This window comes from Aythya fuligula, chromosome 4 (genome assembly GCF_009819795.1).
Source record: "Aythya fuligula isolate bAytFul2 chromosome 4, bAytFul2.pri, whole genome shotgun sequence".
NCBI lineage: Eukaryota > Metazoa > Chordata > Aves > Anseriformes > Anatidae > Aythya > Aythya fuligula.
In genome coordinates this window covers 20,733,938-20,755,186 of record NC_045562.1, presented here as the reverse complement: position 1 = coordinate 20,755,186, position 21,249 = coordinate 20,733,938, and the positions used below count along the sequence as shown (strand labels likewise).

At 47.1% G+C, this 21,249-nt stretch overlaps 2 protein-coding genes across 2 annotated transcripts; both read left to right on the top strand.

Moving 5' to 3' along the window:
* The first annotated feature begins 7,497 nt into the window (after positions 1 to 7,497).
* CDKN2AIP (CDKN2A interacting protein) lies at positions 7,498 to 11,481 on the top strand. The gene is made up of 3 exons (XM_032186916.1): positions 7,498 to 7,741; positions 7,854 to 7,984; positions 8,810 to 11,481. Exons 1-3 carry the CDS (start codon positions 7,518 to 7,520, stop codon positions 10,261 to 10,263), a joined length of 1,809 nt encoding a protein of 602 aa, XP_032042807.1. The 5' UTR covers positions 7,498 to 7,517; the 3' UTR covers positions 10,264 to 11,481.
* Positions 11,482 to 16,218: 4,737 nt separating this feature from the next.
* Positions 16,219 to 20,674, top strand: ING2 (inhibitor of growth family member 2). The gene is made up of 2 exons (XM_032186228.1): positions 16,219 to 16,912; positions 19,434 to 20,674. Exons 1-2 carry the CDS (start codon positions 16,219 to 16,221, stop codon positions 20,102 to 20,104), a joined length of 1,365 nt encoding a protein of 454 aa, XP_032042119.1. The 3' UTR covers positions 20,105 to 20,674.
* The last annotated feature ends 575 nt before the right edge of the window (positions 20,675 to 21,249 follow it).

Sequence of the window (21,249 nt, the reverse complement as noted above, 5' to 3'; positions counted from 1 at the left end):
AGCACCACCCACCAACAGGGTTAAGTGCTTTGGGTGCAGCAACACTTGTATGCAAGTCTACCGACACTGCTTCCTGTGCTCTGTTGCACTGTTTAGAGGCGCTCTGACAAGTATTTTTATAATAACAAATTCAAGTCATTTTATTTTATTGTTTCCAAGGCAATGTGAAACTTCACTCTTTATTTTTTCCATACCTTTTCTATTTAAATGAATAGGAAAAAAAATGCTTACCATGCCAAAATACTAGAATAAAATATGTTTAGGGTATGCTTATACAGGTGTCTAAAAGGAACCCAAACACTAAGAACAGCTAGGTGAAAAGAAATCCCCAGGTCTCTATGCTCAGCTGCTCATTTAAGCGCTGACTCCCTGCTATCTTGTCTCTGGGGCAGCAATTTACAATTCTGTTAGATGTTACTGTAAACTGCTTAGTAGCAATGCTGTGTCCATTTGCACAAGCATGAATGATGATCCAAGGTGCGAAGCAACAGCAAATCAGTCTCTGCTATTTATATGTGACCTTAGGGAAGTACATCTGCTTCAGGGCATAGCTTTGAGAGTATTTTGGGGGGAGGTTGTGTGCTGTTTTTTTTTGTTTGTTTGTTTGTTTGTTTGTTTTTGTTTTAATAATAATAAAAACATTCTGTAGCAGTTTAAACCCTTTTAGTTTCTCAGATAAACTGGCAGAGCATACCTATTTCAAGCCAATACACAGACACATTAAGTGCAGTAATGAAATCCGTAATTCCTACAAGCAACCAAACTGGGCAATATCAGCTAGCAGTTTACTGTGGCATCTTCAAATCTTGAGAGATTTGAAGGATGCAGTGATTGCCTCAGGGAGGATATTCCATATGTTGAGGGTGATCAAAAGGACATCATTAACACAATTACAAGAAAAGCAGATGGACTAGATAAGGAGACTGTGAGAGAAGAGGACAGCAGATGACAGGAAAAGACAAAGTTTGTGAAGTGTTTTTGTGCAACTGAGAATGCAGCTGAGCTGACAGAGCACCCAGCTGCTGCTGAGAGGGCAGGCTCCACGGGCATGCAGCACAACAGCCTTACAAGAAGCGGCGAGTACTTCTATGATCGGCTGGCTCCCACATCTGGCTCGCTGGGGAGCTAGATAAGCAGCGGTGTTGGCACAGGGAAAGTCCCAGGAATCCAGGAGGAGGGGAGAAGAAGGAGGCACAGCACTGCTCCTTCGGAAGCAGCTAGCTATTAGCTGGCTTACCTCTATCATCGAAATCAGGTCACGGCTCAACAGCTAGCAACAGTACCAGCTAAACCAGCACAAGCCATTGCAGCCTGCATGCACCTGCTCATCTCTCACCACTTCTACCTGCCCCTGACCTAACCCCTCCATGGCACCAGCCAAAATGCTGTGTGATAGACCACACCACAGAAACAGGCAGCTGGAAAAGGTGCCTCTCCTCCCTCCCCCCTGTTGCTTTTCAGCCAAATCAGGTTCCTAATCTGGATTACCACGCAGCCAAGCAAAACAACTGTGCCAGCAGACTAGCAGGGATATCAAAGGGACAGGAGTGAGCAGAGACTGTCTTAGGCCAGCACTGCTGGCAAAAAAAAATGGCTCTCAGAGGGCCAGAGGGCTTGCAGACACAGGGAAATCTATGGAGATATGCTAAAGAGCACAAAAAGGAGCTACAGAAAGAGCCCAGGGAGATAAGTGTAACAATAGTGTTTCAAGGAACCTCTCTGACAGGTCAGATCAAGCATAGGAAAAAAAAAAAATGTCATAAGCAGGATGAGAGATAATAAAAACCTAAAAAAAAGCCCATCTGTGATGTGGACAGAGATAACAAGACTTTGGAGAAGAAAAGGAAACAAAATTCATATACATCACAATAAACAGGTTTAAAAAACAGACTGGAGTCAAAGAGGACTCCCAGGTTATAGGTCTGATTGACAGTGAGTAGTTGTGTGCCTTTCAGGCAGGATCAAAGTCCCTGCCCAGAAAAAAAACAGGGGTCCTTGTGTAGGGACTGCAGATGAAGTTTCAAGTTGGGAGGATTTCTGAAACACTATACAACAGTTCCTCAGCAGGTGGAAGCTCTTAATTCTGAATGAATTCCTATGCTTTTTTTTTTTTTTTTAAATGAGCTTAAAAACTAACATACTGAAAAGTGTACCTGTTCGTGATATTAGAAATGGCCGATATGGACAGCACTGCCATGCAGGACAGAGACCAAAAATTGTTGGGATATTTTGCAAATCTTCACATGAGAATCCAGAAAGAGCCAAAGCTGCATCTTTTACTTTTCACCTTTTTGACAGGAGAAGTATTTAGATTCAGAAACCTAGACTTTGCCTCCACTGTAATTTTGCGACTGTCAAAAACTAGAAGTACAGCTGAGAGTGTTTAAGAGCTGGTTTTGATGACAAAGTATTACATCGGCAAGGAAAATGAGTCCACATTTGTCTATTTCAGTAATGGAATGAAAAAGTAAGCCATTCGCACTTTTTGAGGTTACACCGAACATCTAGAGAGATTTCCATGCGATCTTGTCTCCTTCAGTGCCATCCAGTGGCGTTAACGTGAAATATCCGAGAGGATATACAAAAACCCCAGAGCACACAAAACAGCTCTGTATTTTCAGGAGGTGCTGTTCATACCAGGTAAATTGCAGGTTGTCAGGGATATTGGTATAACAATAATGAAAAACAGAGCCATGATTTTCAATAGCAATAATTCAAATTAGATTTGACATTGTTGCCTGGAGTCTCAGGAAAGCTCCTTATATCATTTCTAAAATAGTTATTTGTGTCTGCAAAATATGTAGCACATACAAAATTCATACGGGTACAGCACGATATAAAGATTTAATAGCATCCATTTGCGTAATGCAGCTATCCACAACCCAAGCCAATAAAATATTAGTTGTAATTTTTCTCTTTCTCCAAGGCATGAATAGTTTGACTGAAGGAGCTCGGGTATCTAGATTTACAGGCTCTTACACTCTCAATAATGCAAGTATATTTAAAACATACTCACATACATATGGTACTAGATACGTGCGTGTGGACATGCATATACATGTACACACAAAAGTTCAGTGTGTTACAGCCTCATTAGAGATTCTTTTTTTTCAGGTAAGGTCTTCTTGCCCTTTTAGTGCTTTCCTGAATCCTCTTGAATTACAATGAACTCAAGCCAATATTTGCATTAAGATTCTTAATGCTGTTTCCTTGCTTTCTCCAACTCTAGGCTAGAGATGTCTGCCAAAGGCCTGAGGCTTCCTACCTAAAACTCTTTAAAGGTGGCTCTGCAAGATGGATTTCTGCAAACAAATGGATTTCTACCTCTTTTGTTCCTTCCTGTCACACAAAAAAGACAAGAAGACGTCTTATACAAAATTAGAAGGGCAGAATATTTTCTTGGTGTTACTTACCCTAGCAGATGCTTACTGCAAAGGAAAAATCTATTGAAATGCTAATGTCTCTGTGCTCACAGAGATTTCACTTTCCCTTCTCTAAGTCTCTGTTCAAATCCCAGTGGTTCCTCTGTCAATGCTCCCCCTTCCATCACTGCTTGTCCCTTGGCTCAGGGCTGAGACTTGATTCCGTGCAACTTTTTCTGCTCTACCAATACAAACAGCCTTCCGGATCTATCCTCTCATTCCTCTTAGTCCTAGGCTCCCGGCATACAGTCCCCCTCATCTGTATGTACTCATCCTTTTGCCTTAAACTCTACCTCATTTGTTTCTCCTCAAGAATTCAATTTCTTCCCTCACCTAATTCCAGTATCCTATCCCAGGTTAACTTTTTTCCCCCCAGTAGTTTCAGTCTCACCATGTCCCCTGCCTCAATTCTTGCTGCTTCCCTCCCCTCAGTCAGGTACATATCCCCTTACTATTCCTATCAGACATACTCAAGCACCAGTGAAAAACAGGAATCAGCAGCTTTTGGGGAGCACAGGGAGTGGTCTGTGTAGCCTCACTTCTACTCCCCAGTTCCATCCTAGTCCAGTGTGGCAAACAGAGCTGCAGCTCATAAGCAGAGTAGGCTTGACTGCAGCAGCAGTAGAGGCTGGGGGCGAGGACCGAGGACACATGCTAAGTCAGGATTGTGGAAAGTTAATTTCTTCAAATGCTTATAAATTTGGCCAAGTGTAGTCAGAAGATCAAAAAACACCTGCCCCAAATTCAGGTTTTCATGACAAATTCCAAATCTGCTCTAGGGCATAAAGGCACTTCAAAGATAAGATCTCCACAATATTTCACCCTAGACAAAGTGCTTTTTTCCCCTGCTTTTGTTCTTAGATCACGGTTGGTAGCAGTAAAATCATCCTAAACTCCCACCTGTAGCATGGAAAATTTCATGCTGGACAACAGATGTTGTATGCTTTAGTTTAGCTAACTCATATGAAAGGAAATAACTGACAACCCTATTGTAGGCATTGTTTCAAGTATAACGTAGTCATAAATGCAAAACCGTACTTTAGTAGTAAGAGCACAGGTGTAAATGAAAATGATTATCAACTCAGCCCTTCACTTTTACCTTTAGTTTTGTCCACTGCAACTACACAGTACGTTTTCCTCAGTTGAGAAGTCTCAGGAGAGTGGGTGACTTCATAATCCAGCACTGCTTACAGCAGCATAACAGTAGCATACCTGTGGTGGAATAAAAACAGATTTACTTTAACCTTCCTTCCACTGGCAGGCTTACGTAGTCATTAACGCTCTTTCAGCAAGTATTTTCTGTCATTCTAAGGACGACTTGAAATGATGGCATCTAATACACTTCCACGCCCTCAGGTAATGAGGTCAGAAGGCAAACGCACATTTCCTCATCTGGCTACTGAACAGCAGTGACCGGCTACCTTGGCCCACGCAGACACGTCCCCCTGAAGTGCTGTCTCTTGCCTGCCTAGGAGACCTTCATTCATGGCTCTGCTCCAGCAGAACCAGAACATTACCTTGAGAAACAGCAAAAGGTCTCTTTCCCTTCCAGTGAAACGCTGCATTCCCAGAGAACACAACCCAGGGCTCGCGAGTGCTTGCTTATTACTTGTAGGCACCAACCTACGGAAGGTGCCCGGAGGATTTATTGTGCCAGGCCAGTCAGATCCCACTGCTATTACCCTTCTGCGACAAGAACTCCGAGCTTTATCTTTTGCATGGCTGTGATGTTAAGGGCACACTTCTCATATTAAGCTGAATAAAGAGTGTCACTATATATTAACCTTAACTGCACAGAACATAATTGAACTCAATGGGGCTGCTGCCCTCTATGTTTCAGCAGGACTCGAGTCTGAAGAAATAATAATTCACTAGTTTACAAAGGCAGAAATAAACTTTCTTTATTATACAGCGAGTGCAGCTGCAATACTGTGATTATAGACAGTGGTATGATTCACCTTGAGATTTTAGTTGTATCTTGCCAAAAGAAGCTATTATCAAGCCCCAAATGACTCTAACAACACTACTATCAATGTGGTATTTAGAAGTCCCTTCCCTAGTGGGAACAAAAACATCTCTTTTCTTCCAATCTTGAAAATTAAATGCACAGTATTAGCACCATCAATGAGGTGTTTAACTTCAAAATTGCCTCTCCTGGTGAGAATGAAAACACTACTTGTTTCCTTTTTTAAAATTAACAGCAGTGTTTTTCTCTCTTTTCTGCTAAGCACACTTTTTTAATCAACCTGAGACACAGTATGTCCCAAGTGCTCGGCGAGCACGGCGGGCGTACATCTACGTGTGTCTGCGAGCCCGCGCATGACATCACACGCTCTGGGGCTGGCATCAAGCCTGTTTCCAGTGTGGTGCAAGCACACAGTCACCTTTGTCCCAACAAAAAGGCTATGTTGACTCAAAAGAAGCACTAAATAACCCCAAGCTAACAGCACAACGTGCCAGAAAGGTGCCAGATCACAGAAGTTGCTCACTGCAGCCAAAAACTGTTGCGTGGCATGCCAGGAGCACGATGACTCTGACCTTTCTCCAGCTGTCACCTATGTTTGCACACACCCATATGGTCAGTGGGCAAAGAGGTGAAACAACTCCCATTTGTCCTATAAAACTGGGCAAGGAAAAGGTGCAATCAGCTCTTGAGCCACTCTAGGACCAGATCATGCATTAGGCTTTGTAGCTGTATTGAGCCATCAACACTCCATAAAATGATGCTTTTAGAGGAGCCCAGGTCTCACAGCTGATACCCAGATATCAACACTGCACATACAACTTCTGTGATCCCTCTGAGCATACAGCATTGCCACTCTCCCTCCCTCAAGTCCAACCCTGCCCAGCTCCTACTCTTAACTGGTAAATTACCAATTCAAACACGGGCTGGTCCTCAGCATTTTCACTTGGCAGCTCAGCTGGTTGCAGAGGAAGACAGGGTGTTCAAGGCTGTGCTGTGCGCTCTGCTACCTCCACACGGTTACTGGCAGTTCAGCCAGTTATCCAGGCCTGCCTGAATTTCTGCTGGCCCTTAGGGGCAGGTCCCAAGTCTGGGCCCAGCCTCATCTGTCTTTGGTAGAAAGGGAACTGGTTGATCTGGGGCTGTGAAGAGGCTGGCAGCATGTAGGACCTCATCTTCAGTGCAAACTCAGACTGGTTTGCCAGGGATTCCATTCACCATTGCCTTTTAGTGTCTGTATCAACCCTGTAGTCCAGAATCCTGCTATCACGGAGTCAGAGGTTTGGGAGACAGGCCCACCCTGTCTCTACCTGGAAAACTGTGTGTGACAGATCACATCTCTCCAGTATTTCAGGCTGTGTTACCGGATAACCACACACAGCATTAGCAACCATCTGGGTAGAGACGGGTGACACCACACTGGTGATGACCACAGTGCTGCCTCTGAACACTCTGACACTTCTGGACAAAGCCATTGCTCCCAGGCACCCACACCGGGCAGCACACAGACCTTCTCCTGTTTCCTTGCAAACACAAACCAGCGACTTTGCCAGGTCTGCTCCCCCGGCCCCCAGTTATCCTTACTGAGGCAAGAGAGTGCACTGGGCGGGTTAACTAAAGAGGTAAAGGAAAAACCCTTCCGCTCTAGCAACGGACACTGAGGAAAAGAGCATCTTTTTTCCTAGCGTTAATTGTACAGGCAGCACCTCAGCGGGCTGAGGACACCTTCCCTTCCCTTCCCTTCCCTTCCCTTCCCTTCCCTTCCCTTCCCTTCCTTTCCCTTCCCTTCCTTTCCCTTCCCTTCCCTTCCCTTCCCTTCCCTTCCCTTCCCTTCCCTTCCCTTCCCTTCCCTTCCCTTCCCTCCCCTCCCCTCCCCTCCCCTCCCCTCAGGGACCCGCGGCCGTTGGCGACCGTTGGCGGCCGTTGGCGGCGCGAGCGCCCCCTGGCGCCTGCCGCGCGCTGTCGCCGCAAGGCATGCTGGGGCGGGCGGCGGCGGCTGTGAGGTCATCGCCGGCGGCCGGAAGGAGCGGCGCGGAGCGGGGCCGGGCGGGGCGGGGAGGGGAGGGGAGCGGCGCGGCGGGGCCGTTGGGGCCGTTAGGGCCGTTGGTCGGGGCCGTTGCGGGGTTAGGGCCATGGCGGGCAAGGCGGCGCGCGGCGAGCCGCTGGGGCGCACGGCGGAGGAGGTGGCGTGGGCGGAGGCGCTGCGCGGGGCCTGCGAGCCCGAGCAGCACTGGCGGCACCGGCGGGAGTTCCTCCTGCGCAACGTCGGGCGGCCGCCGGCGGCCGGCAGCGCCGAGCTGCAGCGCCTCGTGTCCCTCTCCATGGTCTGGGCCAACCACGTCTTCCTGGGCTGCCGGTGAGTGCGGGGCGGGGCGGGCACCGAGCTGTGTGCGGGGGGGCGCCTGACGGCCTTCCTCCTCCTCCTCCTCCTCCTCCTCCTGTTCCTCCGCCCCCTGTCGCCCCTGCAGGTACCCGCCGCAGGTCATGGAGAAGGCGCTGGAAATGGCCGAAGGCATCCAAGTGAGCGACGCGCCCGTCCGCACCACGAGAGACGAACTGGTTGCCAAGGTGAAGAAAAGAGGCATATCAAGTAGCAATGGTTAGCAGATCATAGCTGTGACAATACATAGGAGATAGACAATGCTTGCCTGCGAGTGTTCGGGCTTTACCTCGGGTTTACAGTAATCCAATTAATTTGCTCTCCACAATCCCTAACCGTCTCCCCTCTTTATGCTGTTTTCTCCCTCGTTAACGCTTTTAAAGTAGACGCTGCTGGTAATTTAGAGCTCTTGTTTTGAAGACAATGATGTTTGTAAATCTATGGCCCATGCACGCCTTAAGCCAACTTTTTAATACCATGTAGATGGTTGTTCTCCAGCTTAACTAGATTCTTGTTGCTTTGCTTTCTGCTTTTTATTCAAATGCTGCTGCTTTGTAAGAAACTTAGAATTCTGTTTTGTAAAGAAATTACTAAATTGGTATTTTAAATGCTTTTTATGATATTAGTAGACAAAACACGCTTTTTCTTTTTTTTTAGGTCAGACAATCTATTTAATGTGCTTTGGTCACTTTTGTTCTGGCCTGCAAGAATACAAGTACATACTTGCCTTCAGATCCCAAACCAAAACCTGAAGTCTAGCATATGGGCACTCTTAGATTTTTTTTATTTTCTTTCTGTCAAACAAATACTAAAATGTTCTGAAATGGTAGGTTGCACTTTTTTTTTTTTTTTTTTTGTCAAAAATTACTAAAATATTCTGAAGTAATAACTTAATTCTTAAAACTATGGTTCAAGGTGTAATCCTAATATACACCATTTAACTTCAGAGGGATATCTGTGAGAAGTTTTTAAATAAATTGCTTCTAGATGGATATTTCACAGTGCAGAAACTGAAGAGGGTAACGCACTTACTTTGTTTTGCAGAAGGGGTAGAGGAGCCTTCCAAGAAACGAGCTGTTGAGAAAAGCAAAGACACTGAGGATACTGAGAAGGATGTGAAAACAACCGAGGCAGAATCTCTTAAGGAAACAGAGAGCACATTGCCAAAAAAGCAGGAAAAAGAGGGTAGCAAAGATTCAGAAAGCTCCCAGTCAACTTGCAGTTCAAATCAAGCAGCAGTCGCAGCACTGAGCACAGAAGCAGAAGAAAAACCTGTTAATGCTGAAAATACTACTGAGCAAAGTCCAACCCCATCTTCATCCGAAAAAGAGTCGGGAGAGAATCCACCTAAGGAAGGCAAGTGTGAAAATGAGCCGTCACCTGAAAAAACTACATTAAGTTCGGGTCCACCGGCTGCTGCCAAGAGCGCCCCGCAGGCAGGAGCAGTGCCACCGGCTGCTGCCAAGAGCGCTCCACAGGCGGCAGCAGTGCCACCTGCCGCTGCCAAGAGCGCCCCGCAGGCAGCAGCGGTGCCAGCGACTACTGCCAAGAGCGCCACGCAAACGAGCGCTTCCCTGCTGTCTTCCAAAAACCAAGCGAGTGCCACGCCATCAGTATCCAAGAGCGTCACCCAGGCAGGTGCCTCGCTGCTGCTGGCCCCCAAGAGCAGTGCTCAGCCGGGCACCTCGCTGCTGCTGGCGCCCAAGAGCGGCGCCCAGGCCGGCACCTCGCTGCTGCTGGCCTCCAAGGGCGGCGCCAAGGCGGGCTCCTCGCTCCTGGCCTCCAAGAGCAGCGCGGAGGTGGCTGCCTCGCTGCTGGCTGCTCGGAGCGGCACTCAGCAGGGTGCCTCACTGCTCACCTCCAAGAGCAGTGCTCAGGTAGCTGCTTCGCTGCTGGCCGCTCGGAGCGGCTCTCAGCAAGGCCCCTCGCGGGCTGGGGCACCCTCCAAGGGTGGCACTCAGGCTGGTTCGCAGCAGCTCGCCTCCAAGAGCGGCTCACAGGCAGGTGAAAGTCCCGCTAAGGCTTTGTGCAAACCATTAACCAGTGAAGATGCAAAGGAAAGACAGCCTTTTTTCAACAGACTCTACAAAGCTGTAGCCTGGAAACTGGTTGCTGTGGGAGGCTTCAGCCCTAGTGTAAATCATGCCGAACTTCTGAACTCGTCTATTCAGTCTGTAAAAGCTACCTTAGATGTTGCTTTCGTTCCCCTGAAGGAGCTTGCAGACTTACCTCAAAACAAGAGCTCTCTAGAAAATATCGTTTGTGAACTGAGGTGCAAGTCTGTCTATTTGGGTACTGGCTGTGGTAAAAGTATGGAAAATGCCAAAGCAGTTGCTTCAAGAGAAGCCCTGAAATTATTCCTCAAGAAGAAAGTTATTGTGAAGATATGTAAAAGGAAGTACAAAGGTAGGGAAATCGAAGATTTGGTACTTCTGGATGAAGAATCAAAACCCTCAAATTTACCTCCAGCTTTAAGAAATCCTCGGGAGATCATGTAGGCAAGAGTCGCTGTTTGTACCAGGAATAGTATTTCAATACAAGGACTGAAGGTTGATTTTGTACTTTAAAAATGTAGGCTTCCAGGTATTTTGTATTTCTTTCTCAGTTTTGCAAGATGATTCTCTTCCTTTCACTTGGTAGCAATTGTATAAAACTTGTTAGAGATGACAAGTGTGCATTTAAAGGTATGCCTTAATACATGGCACACTAGTGTGCTGTTTTATTTGCAAAATAGTCTACCTAATTCTTCTATTTTTAATTAAACAATTAAGGTACAATTTGCTGTTTAAAACCTGACAATTTTGTAATTCTTACGATTTGATGGCGGTGTGCTCAATTGTCTACCATGTCATTTTTCTAGCCACGTAGACGTATGTATATAGGGACCATAATACTTGAATGATTGGAAGTTGTTTAAGAACTTCGATCAAAAAGTTAAATCATCCGTTTCAGACGTGTTGCTCATAATGTTCACTGTTCCTCTTATTAGGAGAGAAAATAGTTGGTTGACTGTTTCTACGAGACCTTGTAATACTTGCAATATAAATGACATCGTGATCCCATTGAATGTTAGACTAGCAGTTAGATCCCATTTAACATTATACTAGCGAATTGCCATTTAGCAGTCAAGTCACAGCTACTTCAGCCACCGAAGCTCCGTAAGCGGATCTAATTTATATTGTGAAAAATCCTTTACAGTTTTTTCAAATAAACGTGGGTTTCTATACGAAGCATATTTTGACTGCTACTAGAACAATAAAACCTCTGGGATGTGTGTTTACAGTACTGTGTTTTTAGCCATGAGCTATTCCAACCATTTCAATGACTTTGCAACACTGTAAGGAAAGCTTTACTCTGAGTGGTTTCAAGATGTAATCCCACTAGGCTGAGTTGTTTTCTTGGGATGCCTAGTTGCAATACTGTAATACTGAGTGAACCTGTAAAATATTTCTGCTTTTCTAACACTTACTGAGAGGTAGATGAGCGAAATCAAGCTGTTGCTGTCTCCTAGGGACAGCAGGCGTATTGTGAAGCGTTCACACGAGTTGAGCCCTTTGTTACTTTTTTACATGATGTTCACAGTGGTTTGGAGCGAAGGAAGCGGGAGATGACCTTGTTTTCGATGTTCTGGAAATACCTGCACAAATTGCATGTTCTGTTATATTGGATAATGACATGTAATTGTAAAAACATGATGTCTTCGGCGTTGTTTGGAATTAATCTTGTCTAATTACAGTAGTTAGTATCATTTAATGGAGGCCTGGCACTTGATTGACAGATCCATTGATGGAGTACTGGGGGAGTGAGTAGGCATCCCTGGGATCTCGCTAGCATATTCATCCACTTAAAAACTTTGATTTCTTCTGTGATTTCTGGGACTAAACCACAGCGGCGTTGGTACGCTGTGCCCGGTGTGATTTTGAACAGCAGGGGCTGGCTGGGTGGGAGTTGCTCATGCTTCGGGACGGCTGGGTGAGAACCTCCACCTCACCCCTGTCCTCCTGGGTCACCCTTAACTCTGGTCCTTTCTCAGGAGCCCCCAGGTGTTGCTTGAGTGTGACCCAAGATTTGAATCACAACGAGTAAAATCGCTTCGTACAGTGTAAAAATTTTTTCCGGTGGGCGGGGCCTCGCGGCTTCATTTGCATAATGCATGCACAGGGGCGGGGCCGCGCCGCATCCCCCCGGTGGTGCCGCTGCGGGGGCCGCCCGCGGGGAGCCGCCGCCCGGGACAGCGCGGTGCGGCCGTGCCGCCTGTGTGCAGCCTCCCGGGGCCATTCGGGGGGCGAGCGAGCTGCGAGCAGCACTCGCCCTAACCTTGAGGCAGCCGGCGCGGCGGCGCCATATAAGGGCTCTGGGGAGGGAGGTGCGCAGGACGCCCTGAAGACCTGCTCTCTAGGCCACTCACGGAGGACGCCGTTCCTCAGGGGCCGCGGGCCCGCCTAGGGGAAAGTCCCCGGACGCGGGGCAGAGAGTGCCGCGCGCCGCCGGCGCCAGCCCCCGCCCCGCCGCCCGCAGCAGCGCCGCCGAGACGCCCCCGGGCAGAGCGGGAGGGCGCGGGGCGGGCCCTCGTCACGGCCACAGGCACGCAGGTAGTGCGCAGCGCGCAGCGGGCGCACCAACAGCACGGGGCTCACTCTCAGGGCGTCCCCGCCTTTTGCTGCCCTCGCTCCGAGCCCTGAACTCCCACACAGGTGGTTGCCTGCAGAGCAGGGAGCGCCCGCATCTGAGCGGCGCGGGGAGCCCGTTACCTGGCGCCGGAGGGCTCTGATACAGCCGAGAATGAGGCTAGCTGGGAAACAAACCACATGCTAGTATTTGTAAGAAATGTACCGCTTTAATCGATCGCCTTATCAAAATAATCTCGTGTTTAGTCGATAGCTAATTTTTCGGTGTCTCACACGCATAAATGAAAGAGAAAAGTAGTAGTGGCTGCTTCAGTGTGAGCTGTCATCTGCCAGACAAACCAAGCCTAATTTGTTAAGGAAAATCAGAAGTGACAAATCTGCCATTACGGGGAAGTACCTTTTTTTGGATGACCTGACGTTAGGGAAGTTGTTCGAGAATAACCTACCTGAACAAACACACTACCTCTGTGGCCCTGGAAAAGCCATCCTCTTCCACGAATACCAGTTACGTGGAGGCCACCTACAGCCTACCGCTCCCTGCAGCTGACTTTTAAAAAAGTCCGTCTGGCTTGTGCTCATTCGTTCTTTTATTTCCGTTTCTTTCCTCCGTACACTGCAGAATTCTTCATCTTCTTCATCCCATGGAGACCAAATAAGCATACCTGCCAACACAGACACGTAGTCAAAAATCAATTCTGTTATCCATGCTGCTCCATTTGCCTAAAAGAAGCACCCTGCTATCATCCTTCGAGCATTTCTCCTAAATGCGAGGTAGCTCTTTCACAATGACTGCCCCTTTTTAGACCTCTTCTCCTCAATAATGCTGCTTTTCGTTATTTTTTTCCACAGGCTGAAATTCTTCCTAGGCTATCAATGGAAAACTGAAAAGATGTAAATAGTTTGTGCAGTATTAGGTGAAATGGGACAGGAAGCAGCTATGATTCATGGATGTAAAATCAAGATTACAAAAGATGGAAGACAGGCAAAACTGTGATTGGGGGAAATCAAATTTAGATTAAATACCTGGAAATATTTTATCATGGTAAAATCTATAATGTGATGAAATAAACTTTCACAGGAAGAGGAATACTCTGGTTGGGACTCTTAAAAATACACTAGGACATGACAAAGGAACAACAATGTTGTTTTCTCCATGGAAAGTGGGGTAGTTTATAGACATATGAATGCACTGCAGATTTATTACTTTGTAATAATGTATCTCTGATACCACTAATATCAAGCTCGCGCTGACAATTCTCCACTCAGTGGAGAGGGTTAGAGTGAAATTTATGGTCTTTCTGCCTGTCCATCTCTACCATCTCTACAGAGAGCAAGGTTTTGCTCTGCCATGCCTCCTCTTACCTCCAGATTATTCTCACAGTCATCAAAAGTACAGACATAGCTGGGTCAGGAAGCTACTGAGCTGCAAATAGTCCAATGCATTGAAATTCTCCAGTGCTTGCTCCCAGGCACTCCGGGGCATTACCAAGCCGGAGAATTCAGCCTGCTGTTCTGGATTTCCCTTCCCCCAGGGCTTCGAGCATGTGGCAAGCTCAGGCTTCATTTTCCTAGGGAAATCTGGTCTAACAATAACGATGCATTCCTAGACTGCTCAAAATTTAAATCTGTCCTTCAGTGTTCAAAAGCAGCAGACAACATTGAAATTCAGAGAATGTTAGCTGGTCTCTGCTCTACTACCTCAGATACTGCCTCCCACATAGTGACAAACAGCAAGTTTTTAGCACAGAAACCACCTGTAGCCTGCCTCATGCATTACGCTACAATGACTTTCTCAATTCTTTTTTTCCTCTTACTGATGCCGCACATACAATTTGTCAGAAAAAGCGATGTCAAAAGTGAAGTCAAAATGTTATTTGTCATTAACATTTAATTGCAATTAACATTTAATTTTAAACAATGTATTAATTTTTAATTAACATTTTTGCTTTATTTGTCTGCTGGATAGTGGAAATCTCTATTTCTCAGTGTTATTTCTTCACGAGGTAGCAGAATGATGCAGCTATTCAAACTTACTACAAGCAGAAACAGAAGCCCTCAAAACAGACAACATCTTTCTAAAGAATTTTGTATCATTGGTGTTGATTGTGTTCCTTTTGCACTGGTGTGTAAGTTGGGCTTTCTGCCTGCACAGTAAGTGTTATTTGTTAATATTATATGGAGGAATTCAATTGCTTGGATTTCAGTTACTCAGAATTGACAGCAACACGCACCACACAATAACGTTTCAGCACTGTACTGTCACTGGAAGTAGCTAGGTTATTTTCATTTTCTAAATCTATTTGTGCAAAAATGAGATAGAGGGCATAAAACGATACGAGATTTTGCTTCGCTAATCCGAGCTGTCACAACACACAAAGGAGCTGGTTTTACTGGTGAACAGATTTTAACGTTGCAACGTCCTCTGAGGAACTCGCTGACTTGCAGACTTCCTGCTTTTATGGCCAGAGTGACATCAGCGTAACGCACAATGTTTTGAAAGTACTGCCTACAACTTTGTTTTCATTCATTTTATGAACTTGCCAGCACACTGATGACTCGGGCAAAGACATCTCTCTACAGCTATTGCTCAACACCTTAGCTGTAGATTCAGAAAAACACTGTCACAGGATACCAGTTTAGCAGCTGCATGAGCCGAAAGTTTAGAATGTGTTTGAAGCCTTCCTGAACTGGGTGTTGAGGAAACGATACTTGGAGACCGCCATCATGTAAGATGCTGATCTCCCTGCTGGTTAGATGAACCAGTGAGGTTCAACACGCTGCTTTTGCCATGGGGACAGCCGTGGGGCCATCTCCCACCGTCAACACACTCACAGAACTGCACGAAAAAAAGCAGGCCAGAAGGGATCCTCTGGAGGCCATCTAGTTCAGCCCCCTGCTCAGAGCAGAGCCAGCTTCACAGCCACATCAGGTTGTGCCAGGCCTCATCCAGCCAGGCTCCAAAAATATCCAAGGATGGAGACTACGCAACCCCTCTGCACAAGCCATGCTGCTGCATATCCACCGCTCTAGATCATTCCATCCAAAAATGATGTTATCTATAGGATTAGTATGGCCACTCTTTTAGTGCTGGCCACTTACCTCCAGGTAGGAATACGTAATATAATAAATAACATATATATTTCACTCTTGAATGCAGTCATCTCTGATGCTTTTTTTTTTCCCTCCCCCAAGTTTACAAGATCTCATATTTTTTCCCACTTTCTTTTTTTTTTTTCAGGTGCCTGAAATATAAATGCAACATACTGCAAGATTTACAGGTTTCCTGGTGATATTCCAAGACTCCACAAGTTGTGTGTTGTTTTTTTTTTTTAACACTTATGATTTTTTTTTTCCATGTAGTGAAGGCCACAGGAAAACTTCCGACAGAGAAGCAATTCTTGGTATTATTATTTTTTTAATAATTCTAAGTGCTTGGTACCGCTCTCCCAATAGTGCTATATGTGAGAAGTACATGGATTTCTACTTTTGTTGCCTACTACAGGCGTTGTGGCCAGCATTTGATACAAATCCCACAGCAGCCCTGGGGCAGACAGGATACCCTGTGAAAATCGGGAGATTGTTGGCAGGCGAGTGGGTTTTAAGAGGCTAAACTTCTCTGCCACCCTATTTAGAATCCTCTGAAAAGATCAAAATGGGGATAAAACGTCGCTGCGCTTCCCTAAGTCCTGGTTTGTCGTGAATCGTTTGGCGCCCCTTTAGAGCTAAGCAGGGCGGCTGTGGCCGTGCTGTCGGTCCCAGCCTCACCTCACGGCGAGCAGCTCCTCAGGGGGACATCGCGAGCCGCCTGCAGACGGACAGTGCGATATGAAGGCGATATCGTACAGCAAGCGCGGTATCGCGATAAAACCGCCCCGCCCCCCCCGCTCGGGGTACCGGCACGCCTCGGGGGCGCTGCGGAGGGCGACAGGGAGCGGGATTCGACACCAAACCCCCAATCTCGGCGGGTTTCGACCCAAAATTCCCTCACGGACCCGGAGGTGCTGTGCCGGGGGCGGCCGTTGGGGCGGCCGTTGGGGTATCCCCGCCCCGCCCCTCCCCTCAGCCCGCCCCGCTCGGCGCGTCAGGGCGAGCCCGCGGCCCTTTAAGCCAAGCCCCGCCCTCTCCCTCCCCCCGCCCCCCTCCGCCCTCCGCGCCAATGGCAGCGCGCGGCGGGGGAAGGCGGGAGAATGCGAACCCCTGGCGGCGCCGCCGGCCGCGCCTTATAAGGGCAGGGCGCCGCGCATGCGCGCTGCCCGGCGGCGAGGGGCGGGGGCTGCGAGCGGCTCTGGCTGCGGCTCCGGCTCCGGCTCCTGTGGCGGCGGCGGGCAGCGGGCGGCCGGCCGCGGGGGGATGATGCTGGCGGGGCCGCAGCTGGTGGCGGGGCCGGCGGCGGGCGGCGGCGAGCGGTCGCGGCTGCTGTCGCTGTACGTGCAGGAGTACCTGGAGTGCGTGGAGTCGCTGCCGCTCGACATCCAGCGCAACGTGTCGCTGCTGCGCGAGGTGGACACCCGCTGCCAAGGTGGGCGCCGCCGGCCCTTGGGGTGGGGGGCTGAGGGGGGGGGGGCGGCCGTTGGGGCGGTTTAACCGCCCGGCAGCGCCGCACATGCGCCCGGCGGGGCGGAGGGAAGGGAGGGGAGGGGAGGGGAGGGGGAGGCCGGGCCGGGGCTTCCTGAGGGGACCCCGAGGGCCGTGGGGGCTGCGCGGGGCGCTGGGGGCTGTGGCAGCGCCCTGGGGCGGGCGGCGCTGCCCCTAACGCGGCGCGGGGTGGGTCCGCCCTGGAGCCCTGCAGCCGCCCGTGCGCCGCCACGCTGCTCGGCCGCTTCAAAAAAGGCAGGAAAACAGGCTGGAAACTCGATAAAACACAATAATATAGATATATATAGATATCCATATAGCCTAGGCCCGGGCCTGCGGATCAGCTGGAAGTGCTGCTCGTACGGTTCTGGCTGGGGGGAGGCGGTGATAGCTCGTGGGGGAGGAGCGACGCCGCTCCTGGGCTTGGCAAACTGAAACCCGTCAGCTTCTCGTAGCTCCGCCGGGCTGAAGCGCGGGATCTGCCGGCAGCGCTCGGTCGTGCCTCGGCCCCTTCAAAACCAGAGGTGTCGGAGCCGTGTGGCAGGGTGTGCGGGTACCCCCGGTCCTGGGGGTGAATACGGAGGCGGTTTGGTGAACTCACCCCTCCGCCGCTCCCGAAGTCCTGCCTTCTGCTTGGGAGAAACCCGGCACCCCTTTGGAGAGCAGGTCCCGTGGTGGTCCGGACAGGCTGCTCCAGGGGACGATCAGCTTAAAAAGGAGGTGTCTGCAATGCGGAGCGTTTTTTTTCCTCAGTCACTGTGGAAAAACAAACAGTTACTGCTCGTGCATTCTTCCAGGCAGGGCATTCCCAATCTAGGAAATCCAGAACTACACCTATGCCACTTTTTTTGCCTCACAAGAGAAGCTGAGGTGGGAGATAGTGTGGGGGGAGTACCTGGCTCTGCACTCTTCAGGAACAGAGTAGAATTTTTTTCCCTGCCAAGGCAGCAGATGTGGCTGCGCTTGTAGGCAAACAGAGCCTGTGCTTTTAACGCTAGCCGGAATACTAGCACTGAGGAAAAATAGGCTGCGTGACTTATTAGACGGGCAGAGCACCGATTTTTATCTTCCCCTCGTGAAGGTCTCGAGTTAGAACAAAGTGCTGTTGGCTTCTCCTGTCACACAGGTTGCAGAATTTATAGTAAAAAGGGGCTGTTTGCACTTAAGCTGCCATTTCAAGATGTCAGCAGGGAAAAAAATCACGGTGAACAAAGTTGTGATAATATCTGTGGCTTCCACTCAGTGGGAGCTTGAATTATTTCAGAGCCGTACAAAGCAGGCAATATTCTTTAAAAATGAAAGCCAGTTTGTAAAACACGGGTCTGCAGAAAGAGGATTGTACTACACGCATTCTGGTCACAGAAGTACGCAGTTGAGTATCGTACATAAATTCCCTTGCCTGTTAAAATCTTCAAGCTGTTTCCAAAGGAACCAGTGCTGTATCTAACACTACATCAGATCTCGCTGTCGGTTCTACTGATCTAGTTCCTTCCACTGCAGCAGTTCCTCTGTCTTTTATGAATAGATCGAGTGTAACTTTTGGTCTAGAAAATACTATTTTAAAATCCAGCAACATAGAGAAGTAGAGAACAGACAAAGGCTGTCTGATGAGGCATTTGTTCATCTCCTTTTTGGGTTCACTAAACTTGTTTCTAAGAACTAAATGTCGTGAAAGATTCGCAGCAATCCCTGCAGGTATTTTGCATGACTTGTGAAAGAAAAAAGCTTAGCAGTGAAACCGAAACACTCGTTACTAGTAGCTTAAAAATATCCTGTGATGCACTAAACTGTAGGTCATCTGTTCTGAAAAGTTCAGCCTTTATTTAAAATGAAACTTGCTGTAGCTTCTTTGTAATGTGAACGCACCAGTTAGAGTGGTTTATATTGACTTAAATCCCAATTGTACGTTTGCTAATGTGTAACTTGAAGCGTCATACGTCTTTATAACCAAGTGTGGTTGAAAATGTAACACCAGAGCTCCTAGGTGAATAAGAAGGGAAAGGAAGAGGACCTGAATATCTGGAGTGCTGTCTGTGACACATGATGGTTACACGAATGATGTGAGATTATAATGAATTCTCAGCTTCTTTGTATGACATAAGCTATCACTGGTTTGTAGGTGTAGGAACTACCGTAGAAAGGGACCTCAACAAAAATTCCTGCTTTGTCAGGTGCTGAGGCAGCATCTGGACTATCCACGCTTCAGCAGTGGTCGCCTTTCTTTTTGCAACGGCTTTAATAAGCTTGCTTTTCTGTAGAACATGAGAAACTTTTCTCGCAACAGATTGCAATCTTAAACACTGATTTGATGTTCACATGCAACTAGAATTAAATATCGGATCTAGCCCACTGGGGTATACTATAATTAACAGTTGTACTATTTCTTTTCTGTTAGAAATACGTTTTTATATTTTCTTGAGCGTGTTCAATCTCGTTTAATTGTTTCTATTATCTTCATTTTGTAGAAGCGCTAAAAGAAATAGATGATGTCTATGAAAAATACAAGTCGGAAAATGATCCCGCTCAGAAGAAACGCCTGCAGCAGCATCTTCAGCGTGCGTTAATCAACAGCCAGGAACTTGGAGATGAAAAAATTCAAATAGTTACTCAGATGCTAGAACTGGTAGAGAATAGAGCCCGGCAAATGGAAACACACTCTCAGTGTTTTCAAGATCTGTCTGAGAATGAAAAGCCTCTGGAAAAGGCAAAGATGGAGTCCTGCCAACCGGAGAGGTCTTCACGGAGACCTCGTCGCCAGCGAACCAGCGAAAGCCGCGACCTGTGCCATATAGCAAACGGGATCGATGACTGCGATGACCAGCCACCTAAAGAGAAGAGATCTAAATCTTCGAAGAAGAAAAAACGCTCCAAAGCCAAACAAGAGAGAGAAGTCTCACCCGTAGAATTTGCAATTGACCCTAATGAACCAACTTACTGCTTATGCAACCAAGTGTCTTACGGCGAAATGATAGGGTGTGATAACGAACAGTGTCCTATCGAGTGGTTCCACTTCTCGTGTGTTGGACTCACCTATAAACCCAAGGGGAAATGGTACTGCCCCAAGTGCAGAGGAGATAATGAGAAAACTATGGACAAATGTACTGACAAATCAAAAAAGGATAGAAGATCGAGGTAGTGAACGCAATTTGTGTTTTAAAGAGTTGGTCCTTTTATATTAAAATGTTTAATTTCCAGAGAACGTTGTTTTAGGAAATGCATAAGACTATGCAATAATTTTTAATCTAATATTAATGGAGTATTAAAAGCTGTTATACCTTCTGTGAATCTTTAACTTTCTGCACTGAATAACCAAATAGTTGAAACAGGGTGGCATCAGACCTTCACAGAAGACATTACAAGCATATGGCGCTTTATTTCAATTTAACCCCATTAGTATTTAAAAACAAAAAAAGCAAAAACAAAAAAACCTTGTGAGTCTTGAAATAATGGTGGTAGGAAAGATACTGAAGAACTTTTCATGTTATGGGGAAGGCACTGAAACACCTCACCTAACTGCTAACCTTAACAACTGAATTTGTTCTTTATCCCAGGTCTTAACTTTCCAATTTTTGTGTTAACATCACACATTTGGAAATAGGGTTTATGAATTCAGCTGTAACTGTTAAAGTCTTCCAGGTTAAAAGCAGACCTCTTCAGTGACTTTCATATGACCAGTATGTTATTTCAAGGAAGAAAATACCATTAACTTAAGCTTTTTTTTTTTTTTGTTGATATTAAACTCTTTGTGACTTGACACATGGGCGTCAATTTTTGGATTTGACAGACGTGGTGTGTAAGAAGTTTTGGATTTTCTTAGTGGGGTTCTGCTGGGATTCTGTTGAGCATCTTGATATGGTCTTTATTGTTTAAGATGGTCTCTCTAGTGATGAAACCATTTCCTTGATCACTTGTATTTTGCCACTGCCTATACAAGTCTTGAAGCTGTAGAAGGATCCCGTGAGAGGGGATATTGACATTTCTGGGAACAGAAACTGCAAGTGTGGTGAAATCTTCATCATAATCTCTAGAGATCTGGAATGTGACTGATATTCTTTGGGACATCAACTTTGCTTTCCTTCAGTAGAATTTTGATACATGTGTGGCCACACCTGGGTTTAAGTATAGCACAATAGCTCTAGGACTTGGGCAACTATCCAAAAAGCCTGAAAGCAAAAGCTTTCACTTAAGTATTGATGATGATAATATTTTATTTTATTTTTTTAAAAAGTGTGGCTGGCATACAGCCAATAGACAAATCCTAGCAGATTTCTGAAGGGCTTT